Below are 11,245 nucleotides of genomic sequence, written 5' to 3'. Positions count from 1 at the left end.
GTCTTAATTTAAATGTCTTACTTTTTTTTTTTTTTTTTTTTTTTTTGTTTGTCATTATAGCATTTTTATATATTTAGTAAGTTGACAATTCAAACATTCACATCATAAATTTAAAAATATAATATTAAAATAACATTTTAGTACATTATACACATAGTTAATTTAGGATCACAACATTTAAAAGTCTCTCTATATTTTTAAAATTTTGTGCCTAATCAAATTAAGACACTTAAAATTAGGACGCAGGTTACGAGGGAGTAATAGATTTCAAGGAGGGAGGAGGAGAGTGGCATTAATATTAATATATATATAGTCACTTCTAAATTGGAGTCTTAAATTAAAGATTCAAAGTCCCTTTTTATTTTTTTATTTTTTTTATGACTCCCTTTTAATTTAAACTTTGTAATAAGTCATATAGTCCCCTAATTGTTTGGCCTTGCAAAATGCGTACAATAGCAGCGCGACTCACCCCTGTACGTTCCTCTTAAGCCTCTAATTATCATATTAATAATCAATTCCCTTTTTTGTTTTCATTTGTTAATGAACTTTTTGTAATGATGTTAATGCAGTATTTATGGAGGAAAAGGCCTATAAATTTACAACCCAAAAGGTTTTCGACTTCCAGCTTTGGCAGAGGTAACCAATATATCGAGATTCAGACAGTTTGTTTTTTACAGTGAATTCGGCATGGAATCTTCAAGTGTTTTGATATAAAATTTAGATATTTGAAAATTAGGCAAAAAAAAATTTGATAAATACAATAATCGAAATAATAAAATATCCAAGTGAAATGAAATTTTTGCTTTTATATAATGAGGATATATTTATTAGAAGTTTTAAAAAGCACCTACTGTGGGGCCAAACCCATGAGCACAAGGTTACGAGCCTTTACTCAATAATTGAAAATTTAAAATATATAAAAGATATATGAAAAAAGTACTTTCAAAATAAAGACTTATTTGAATTTCAAAATTTGAAATTTAGTGTTTTATACTTAGTTTGAAAGAAGAAGTTTAAGAAATAAAAAAGATGGAGGAAAGATGAGAGGGAATCACAATTTAAAATTTGAATATGTAAGGCTAATATATATGATTCTTTTTGAAATTTCGAAAACAAATTTAATAATTTCAAAGTTATTGCAATAAATTCTGAAGTCCTTACAAAAACTATCATATTTTATTACATTGGAACAACTACAATGACTATCAAAATTGTTGCAAAAACTGCTAACGTTATTGTTATTATTGCAAGATTTCAAAGTGGATAGAGATTTTAATTGGGATGGACGGAGTATTCCTGATTGATTCTTGAAACTGGAATCTTGTTATTTCTTCAGTGTTTCTCTAGTTGTTTCTTAATTGATACTCCCTCTCGTTCAAAATAAGTGTCCACTTTAGCGTTTAACACACCTCTTAAGAAAATACTAACTCATGAGAAAAAAAAGAAGTATTTTGACTAAACTGCCTTTAATTGATAAGACTCTTGATTATTTATTGCATTGAGTAACTAAGGGCAAGTCTGAAAAAATAAAAAGGCTAAGTGGACACTTATTTTGAACCGGAGGGAGTAATATCTGGTTTGAATTTGTACAATGATGTTATTTTGAGGAAACTTGCTATTCTTGTGGGTTTATACCACTGGAATGGTTTAAGATTTATTTTGTGTGATCTTGTAGATGAACAGTCAATAGAACAAGAAGCTGAAAGAAAAGTAGGATGGCTCTTAAAATTAATATTTGCTGGGACTGCTACGTTTATTGGGTATCAGATTTTCCCATACATGGGTAAGGTCTCATTTCTATGGTTAAAATGAATCAATTATACCATGTTTGATTTCCTGCCTTTGTCTGATTGGTCTTTGGCATATTAATGTCTTATTTAAATAGGAGACAATCTGATGCAGCAGTCTGTCTCACTTCTACAAGTCAAGGATCCTTTATTTAAAAGAATGGGTGCATCCAGATTAGCTCGTTTTGCGATAGATGGTAAGCTTTGCGTCACGGTATTTGGACATTTTTACCTCTCCTGTGTGGTTTGCGAGCTATTGCACAGAGCTAATAATAGGCATTTTGACTAAACTGGGTTGATAAGATTCTTGGTTCCCATGTCATCCAAAAAAAAAAAAGTATTTGGACATTGAGAAGTTATGTATATGCAGTTCTTTAATTGGTTGAAGTATATGTTGGCAATTTGGTGCACAATATCAGGAATTTGATGTTATTAGTAATGTGTGCAGATATGTCTTTGATTTAGGAGTAGTAAGGAGTTATCACTAAGCTTTAAGGCTGGTGGAAAGATATAGCAGTAAGAAAAACTACAATTGGTATCTGAAAGCCAAAACATCAATTTTTTAAGTTAGGAATTCAGTGAGCTTCGGTTGCTCACCCTTTTGTGTTGTTAGGAGCTCATTTAAATTTAACTGATATCGTTAACCTCCACTGTGTATCGCTTTTATATTAATAATCTACATGCTGAACAATCCCGCTTTTATATTAATAATCACATGCTGAACAATTTTGTGGAGCTGAGTCTCTTTCATCTGGATGCTTTACTCATTCTTCGTGATTTACTTACTGCATAACCTTGCTTTGAGACTTAAGGGGTCGTTTGGTGTGAAGGATAAGCAAAAACAGTCCCGGGATAAAATTTAGTGCGTTCTTATCCCATGTTTGGTTGGAATAAAAATCTGGAATAACTAATCCCGAGATTAGTTATCCCGGGATTGTAGCCTTATTTTATCCCACAATTGAGGGTGAATAACTTTCATCCCGGATTAGCTTTCCCCATTCTTCATAAGTTGTTTCCAACCAAACGATGAGTAAACTACTCTAGTATCTTAATTGTACAAAATTAGGAAATTCGTTTCATTGTCCCAATATAAGATGAGAGAGACTACTCTAGTATCTTAGATCTTAGTATCCTAGTCAACCTGTATTTAGTTGCTGATCCTTTTTGCTGGTACTATTGCTGATCCTTTCCTGGTACTATGTCGAGGCAGCTGTGTTTCTTAAATAGCATTTTGCTGGTCTTTAAATATCTAAAACATTATGCAACTTAAGAGGATCTGCACACTGCTTTATTTCTATATGATATCTTGTAACTGACCAATGACGTAGTTTACAGTTTTTGCTCAAAGTACAATATTTGAAGTTTGTAGTCAAAGCATATTCGACAGCTGTTTGGACCAATCGTGATGTTTGTTAGATTCTTATCAGTGTATCTTTTATCCTTGTGCTTTGTTGTTTCTTAGACGAGAGAAGGATGAAAATAGTTGAGATTGGTGGGGCTCAAAAGCTTTTGAACATGTTAGAGTCTGCCAGAGATGATCGGACGAGGAAGGAAGCCTTGAAGGCTCTTTTTGCGATATCAAAAGCAGGTCGGGCTTCAAATTTATCTGCTATTTGTGTAATGCTGTAATCATGATGCTCAAACTATATGGGGATAAGCTAGTATATGTAGGAATGCTCAAGCTGCTATTTATAAAAGTTGAAGAATAAGCAAGGACTTATTTGACAATTATGCGGACATTCGTTTTACAGTAACAAGTCATTGATCTGTCTATTTTCTTCTCTCTTTGCAAATCCAAATAAAAGAATAGCGAGCTTGATACCATTATAAAATTATTACCGCTGGTATTTACACTACTTAGTTATCTGTTAGCTTGGTGTCCCAAAGTGGATATGTTTAGCTACTTTTATTAGGATTCTGATTGTGTAATTAATTATACACTTACCAAAGTTCTATATACTGTAATTACTATAAATCCCAACCAAGCTTGCAGGAATAATCGAGCTTCTCTTTTCTATCATTATCCCTTCTCTTTATCTTAGAATAACACTAGGGAAATGCCCGCGCTTAGCGCGGCAGTAACAAATCTCATTAAAATGGTGAAGTAATATTTTCCTAATATTAAGAGTAAAAATACATAAATTCATGTAAAAGCTTAAAAAGCTGATTAAAAAAGACATCCAAAGTTTAACTTCTAGTAGTATACTAGTTATGTGAGGCCCGTGCTAAGCCCGGGCCCAAACTCAAGATATAAAAGCAGATATTTTAACTAAAGAAATATAATTTGTGTTAGTACAAGTGTACAATAACAACAACAACAACAATCATATACCCATTGTAGTCCCACAAGTGGGTAATTATATAAAAGCAAAATTTTCATTCCACTCATTTAATATTTTAACTTCCATTTTGATGAAATTATTTAATTCAAATCAAATTTGGAACCGAATTTGACATTATAACTTATGTATCCTAATTTTCTGAAGTTATTTAATTCTAAATAAATAATCTATACATAGTTAATGAACTTTTAAGACAAATACATAATTTAACTTGTGCGGCGGATGGAGTCGCTCCTCTCTTAATTAGGGATTAGGGGTTCGAACATGGATATGGAAAAAAATCCTTGGAGGAAGCGCTCCCCCGAATAGACGCGATGCGGTGCGAATTATCGGATTAATTGGGCTCGAAATGCGGATATCGAGCACCAATCAGAAAATCAAAGAACGTGAAAAATGAGGTAGGAGGTTCGATAGCTTTTGAAAAGTAGACTTTAAAAACAAAAACAAAAAAATTGACATAAATAAATAAGATTAGGACCTAAAAGTAATTAATTAAAAAGTTTTAAAAAAAATTGAAAATTATTGTAAGGACTACAAAAGTCCCCAGGCTCGATAGCTTTTGAAAAGTAGACTTTAAAAACAAAAAACAAAAAAATTGACTTAAATAAATAAAATTAGGACATAAAAGTAATTAATGAATTTTTTTTTAAAAATTTGGGAAATTATTGTGAGGACTACAAAAGTCCTCACATTCCCTCTTATATATAATAGTAATGCGTGCGTGTAAGATTAAAAGTTATTTGGTCTGAATTATAAAGATAAAGTACTTGGAATTATTATGTGCAAATTTCAAGAAACCTGAATGAATGATTTGAGAAGAGTATTACTCTTGATTTATTTTATCTTCTTTATATTCTCCACTCATAACATTTGTTTAAAAAAAAAAAAAATTTCTTTCTCAATATTAATTGATCTCTTTTATAATAACCAAATATAGCTTCTTCTTTTTTTTTTTTTTTCTTTGAATAAGGTAACATTTGTATTCCATCCAAAAGTATCAGCATTCAAAAAATGCTGATGTGAAACTTTACAGGTAAAGCCATCAAAAACAGTGGCCAGGAGGTAATGATGCTAGTTACAACTTACACATTGCCTAGAAAATCTACCAAATCACCTATTTCCCCCACTATATCTTGTTTACACCAAAAAATAAAAGAAACTAAGACACTTCATTTTAACTATCTGGATGGATCTGAATTATAAAGATAAAGTACTTGGAATTATTATGTGCAAATTTCAAGAAACCTGAATGAATGATTTGAGAAGAGTATTACTCTCGATTTATTTTATCTTCTTTATATTCTCCACTCATAACATTTGTTTAAAAAAAAAAAAAAAATTTCTTTCTCAATATTAATTGATATCTTTTATAATAACCAAATATAGCTTCTTCTATTTTTTTTTTTTTTTGGTAACATTTGTATTCCATCCAAAAGTATCAGCATCCAAAAAATGCTGATGTAAAACTTTACAGGTAAAGCCACCAAAAACAGTGGCCAGGAGGTAATGATGCTAGTTACAACTTACACATTGCCTAGAAAATCTACCAATCACCTACTTCCCCCACTATATCTTGTTTACACCAAAAATAAAAGAAACTAAGACACCTCATTTTAACTATCTGGATGGAGTTAGCTTTATCTTCAAATTGTCTTGAGTTTCTTTCCTTCCAAATTGACCACCAAATACAAGCTGGAATGGATTGCCACCAATCTTCCTTCGCCTTCCTTCTTCCAATTTCTTTCCAGTTGCATAGGAGTTCTAGAGTTGATCTTGGTAACACCCACTTCACCCCTAGGATACAAAAGAACATGTGCCACAGATGTGCAGTTATCTGACAATGTAGGAATAAATGCTCATTTGTTTCTGCATCTTTCCCACAAAGTAGGCATCTTGAGCATATATGAAGACCTCTTCTTTGTAGAGCCTCTTGTGTTAGACAAGCCCACTTCAAAACTAACCAAACAAAAGTAGAAACCTTATGTGGAATTTTAACTTTCCAAATAAGTTTCCATGGCCAAACCAGAGATGGATTTACAACCTTGTTCTTCTCCCAATAAACTGATTTAACAGTGAAATTCCCTCTGCTGCATAGTTTCCAAACTGGTTTATCTGGAACATTAGTGGTTCCTATGAAGGAATTGAGTACCAAAAGCAAATCTGTGACTCCCCCTATTTCCCAATCATTTAGTGCCCTTCTAAACAAAAGATTCCACACTTGTGCTGTCCACATTTGGGATATTTTGTCATTTTCTTGGAGACTGAGAATGTGTAAGTCCTGGAATAAAGTTTTGAGATTACAGTGCCCAATCCAATGATCTTTCCAAAGGAAGTTTTTGTCCCATCCCCCACCTTTATGCTTAAATTTTCACTGCATTCATTCCACATTCTCCTAATAGTGTCCCATCCCCCACCTTTATGCTCAAATTTTCACTGCATTCATTCCACATTCTCCTAATAGTCTTCCAAACACTGCATCCGTAAGTAGTATTTACTTCATTTGTTGTCCACTGATTGAACAAACCATATTTTTGAGCTATGTATTTCCTCCAGAGAGATCTGTCTTCCTTGCAAAACCTCCACAACCACTTCTGGAGTAGACTCTGGTTATGAAGTCTGAGATTCTTAATCCACATGCCACCATGATGCTTGCTGAGCGTCACAATCTCCCACTCCACTAAGTTATAACCTTTCTTGTCTTTGTTACCATGCCACAAAAATTACCTTCTTACTTTGTTAATCTTCTTCCGTATGCCCGTAGGAATAGGAAGCAAAGACATCATGTAAGTAGGTAAGGCATCCAAGACTGAATTTATCAAAGTCAGTCTACCCCCAAGAGATAAATATTGACTCTTCCATCTTGTCAATTTCTTTTTGCACCTTTCTAACACATCATTCCATATCTCTTGTGCCTTGTGGTTAGCACCCAGAGGCATTCCCAAGTACTTTGTGGGCAGTGACTCAGTTTGACAGCCCAAGTTACTTGCCAGAAACTGTAGATCAGTCACCTGATTCACCGGATATAGGAAGCTCTTATTCTAGTTAACATGGAGACCTGAAATGGCTTCAAAGATGGTCAATATTGCCCTAAGGTGTCTGATTTGTTCAACCTTAGCCTCACAAACCACCAAACAGTCATCAGTACACAATAAGTGTGTAATTTCCATGTCTTCACCCCTATTGGTTTGGGTTCCAAACCCTTTTATCCATCGATTAGTTTTGGCTTTTCTAATCATGTAATTTAGCCCCTTCATGGCTAATAAGAATAGGAAAGGTGACAGGGGATCCCCTGCCTCAAACCCCTACCAGATTGAAAAAAACCTTCAGGACTTCCATTAATTAGAACAGAGAACTTCACACTGGATATACATCATTTTATCCAATTGATCAATTTTTCTCCAAAACCCATGTTCCTCAGAATGTTCAGCAGGTAGACCCAGTTGACAGGGTCATAAGCCTTTTCAATATCAAGCTTGCACAAAATTCCAGGATTTTTTTGTTTTACTCTGGAATCCACTAACTCATTAGCAAATAGAGCTGCATCCATGATCTGTCTACCCTGCAAAAATGGCATTTGATGTACATCCACTCGCTTCTCCATGACAGTCTTCATTCTCTCTGTGATTAATTTGGAGATGATCTTGTAGATGCCCCCTATCAAACTTATAGGTCTGAAGTCCTTTAATTCTTCAGCTTCAAACTTCTTAGGAATTAGAGCTATGAAAGTGGCATTAAAGGACTTCTCAAAGATCTCATTTTGATGAAAGTCGTCGATGGTTTGCATAATATCACCTTTCAAAATCTCCCAGCAACTCTTATAAAGACCCATGGTAAAGCCATCAGGACCTGGTGCTTTGTCCACTGCACACTGAGTAACTACTTGCAAAACTTCAGATTCTGTAAAGAGTCTCTGTATCCAATCTTGCTCTTCCTCTGTAATCTTTGGGCAGTCATTATATTCAGAAGATGGTCTCCATGCTTCAGATTCTGAATAAAGTTTATCATAGAATTCAGCCATGGCCATGTTACATTTTCAAAAAAAAAAAAAAAAAAGAATTCAGCCATGGCCACCTTGATCTCTTCAGGTTATTTTACTTCTCTTCCTCTAATCAGCAGCCTGTCAATGGTATTATACCTCTTATGAGCAGTTGCTATCCTTTGGAAAAATCTTGTATTTTTGTCTCCTTGTTGTAACCATAGAGCTCTGGATTTCTGCCTCCAGCTGGACTCTTCTGTTTTTGCTAACTCCTCTAATTCCATTGGTGGCCCTTACCATCAGTTCTTCCTCATTTAAAAGTCTGTTTTCTTGCACTAAATCCAGATCTGCCAGTTCATTTAGCAGACTGCTCTTTTTGTTAGCTAGCTCTCCAAATTTCTCTTTGCTCCAAACTTTAATTTTGTTTTCCAACATTTCTAGTTTGATGCTCAACTTGTAGTCTGGCCATCCCTCAACTTCAAATTCACTCCACCAGTTTCTTGTCTGATCAATAAAACCCTCTTCCTCAAGCCACCCGTTCTCAAATTTAAAATATGAGTTTTTCCTCTTCCAGTTACCACATTCCAAAATTATTGGACTATGATCAGATACTGTTCTTGGAAGGATTTTCTGCCTCATGTTTTTAAAGTTTCATTCCATTCCATTCCATTGAGTATAAAAATCTGTCCATTCTGGCAGCACTAGCATGGTTTAATCTTCTGAACCAAGTGAATTTGCCTCCATTGAGATGGGGATCATACAGTTCCATCTCTTCAATCCATCCGGAAAAATTAGACATTTATATTTGTAATTCTATTGCAACACCTTCTCTCCACCATAGTTCTGTTAGTATTAAAAATCCCCAAATGTGATCCAAGGACCACCACATAGTCCTCTCATTGCTGCAATTTCTTCCCAACCGTCCAGTTTGTCATATCTAGTGTGAGGAGCATACACACCTGTAAGATACCAACTGAAAGAATGGTGCACAGACTCGAATCTATAGGAAATAGAAAAATTTCCTACTTCCACTTGTTCCCCAACCCAAAGTCTGCTATCCCACATGATCAAGATACCACCTCTACTTCCTACAGCCTCAAGAAAACCACTTCTCATCCACCTACAAGACCATAATTGTTTAGCATATGCCTCCACATCTTTTTCCAACTTTGTCTCTTGAAAACAGTAAACATCAGCCCTCCACTCTTGCATAAGACTCTTAACAAGCTGTCTTTTATAGATGTTGTTAAGCCCCTCACATTCCATGAAATTAAATTGACTTTCATTGATAAGTCAAATTTTGAACTCTCCCCCTGCTCCTGACTCCTCTAACTTCTTCATTTAAATCTGAAGCCAGATTTTTCAGTTCATTCTTCCCAATACCTCTGCTTTTTGGCGTCTTCACCTTTTCTATCTGCTCTTGTTTCTCCATAAATTCCCTTCTGGCATCTAATTTAGTTAGAAGAGCCCTAGCTTCCTCCTCACATCCTTCAAAAGCAGCTCCATAAATATTACTCAATTCCAGAATATTACCATTAACCCAGTTTGAAACTTCAATCTCGGCTACGTGATCTCCCTGATTTTGGATAACTACCGGCTCCGCTTCATGAATTTGTTGTATCTGCATGTCTTGAGAAATTGGGTTCGATTGATTTTTGTTATTTTCGAGGTTTATCATCAATGTGTGGCATATATTGTTTGCAGCCTCCTTCGCTTTCACTGTCTCGACTGATTGTATGGATTTTCTTCTTGGATTCGTAGTAGTCGCATAGAGTCTGTCTTGTGATAACTCCAGTCTTTCTTCCCACTGCTTGAACGATTCGAGAAATTTTGATGCCAAGTCTTTTAATAGTTTAAGAGACTCGTCAGCAGCTTCTAGCCCCATTTTGTGCTTAAAATTTTGGCCCTCATGCTTCTCACGTGTCTCATTAATTTTATAACTTGAGGATTCACTGACTTCTACTAAACCCTGGCCCAACTTTGTTAGGCCCAATTCAGTTTGGTTCCTTTCACTTAAAATGTCCAAGCCCACTTTGCTTCCTGGGACCACTGCTTCAGATCCTATCGATGCAAACTCACGTGCCTGTGTTGGCTGAACAGACTCCGCTCTGCTACAGTCGTACTCATCCACCCTTTTAACCTTTGGATTAAAACTCGATACCTGCCGGATACAAGCCTGCCTTCCTTCTTCTTCGCCGATAATGACTCTCGCCGGCGATTCAACCCAGATTTGTGTCGTGAAAAGAATTCCACCTTTTTCAATCTTGACTTCCTTCGGAATCTTACTGCTATCACCATGGACCCTGATTCTGGCCCATTTTAGATGATTGCGAAGATGAGTTTCTTCCTCTGTCTCCACCCACCCGCCACAAAAATCGCCGATTGCCTTGAAGACTTTTTGTGACCACATATGCAATGGAACACCGACAACCCTAATCCACATTGTTTCAGGTCTCTCATCATGATGAATGGCTCCAACAGTAGGGCTCCACCATTGAAGTTTACGTTGCGTCTTTTTCCAAACCCAAACACCTTTCATCACTTGCTCTGCTGTGGCTTTAGATGCAAATTCAAAGATAAAAGTATTGTTACCCATTTCATAAACACATTCAGGCCATCTTTTGATTTCTGAAAGTATAGGCTTTTCTGTAGCATATTCAGAGAAGGAGCCCACAAGACATCTATTAAGAGTTTCACTCTCAGAGTCTGTTTCTTCATTAATGCATAAGATTCCCCCCTCCTTCACTGCTGGAATAGCATTAACTCCCTTCACCTCCCTGCTGGACCATTTAAAACTCTTAACTGCCTCTGCATATTTGAAATTCTTCTCAGTTAGTCTCGGTTGAACTGGTACCTCCTTCTGACCTTGGCTATTAATGAACCTCTCCAACTTGTCTGCTATGAAAACCCACCCTGAGTTGAACATCAATTCTGGGATGATTATTACTGACCTCCTCCTGCCTTGTACATTGATGATGCTGATGTGCCTACCAAATCTGTTGGAATTTCTTGAACAAAAGATCTCAGAAAGTCTGTCTTTTCTCTTCCATCTCCTTACCAAGTTTCCATTCGCCTTAGATGCCTCTTTCAAGGTCTGCCCAATCCATACCTTTGTGTTCCTGCTAAAAGTTGTTCTTCTA

General features: G+C 35.6%; 1 protein-coding gene across 1 annotated transcript; it reads left to right on the top strand.

The window, feature by feature from the left end:
* The first annotated feature begins 409 nt into the window (after window positions 1-409).
* On the top strand, window positions 410-3,431 carry LOC132044859 (uncharacterized). Its single transcript, XM_059435396.1, has 5 exons — window positions 410-473; window positions 570-636; window positions 1,676-1,783; window positions 1,886-1,984; window positions 3,250-3,431. The coding sequence occupies exons 1-5, from the start codon at window positions 444-446 to the stop codon at window positions 3,414-3,416; spliced, it is 471 nt and encodes a 156-aa protein (XP_059291379.1). The 5' UTR covers window positions 410-443; the 3' UTR covers window positions 3,417-3,431.
* The last annotated feature ends 7,814 nt before the right edge of the window (window positions 3,432-11,245 follow it).

Source organism: Lycium ferocissimum, unplaced genomic scaffold (assembly GCF_029784015.1).
Source record: "Lycium ferocissimum isolate CSIRO_LF1 unplaced genomic scaffold, AGI_CSIRO_Lferr_CH_V1 ctg535___fragment_2___debris, whole genome shotgun sequence".
NCBI lineage: Eukaryota > Viridiplantae > Streptophyta > Magnoliopsida > Solanales > Solanaceae > Lycium > Lycium ferocissimum.
Note: the sequence above shows the minus strand (reverse complement) of the source record. Positions and strands in the feature narration are given on the sequence as shown.

What these genes read in the sequence shown, in the direction of transcription:
- LOC132044859 (XM_059435396.1), top strand. Translation starts at nt 444, where the DNA reads ATGCGTACAATAGCAGCGCGACTCACCCCT. An exon ending in GACTTCCAGCTTTGGCAGAG is followed by an intron (nt 637 to 1,675) that starts GTAACCAATATA and finishes GTGATCTTGTAG; the next exon opens with ATGAACAGTCAATAGAACAA. An exon ending in TCAGATTTTCCCATACATGG is followed by an intron (nt 1,784 to 1,885) that starts GTAAGGTCTCAT and finishes TTATTTAAATAG; the next exon opens with GAGACAATCTGATGCAGCAG.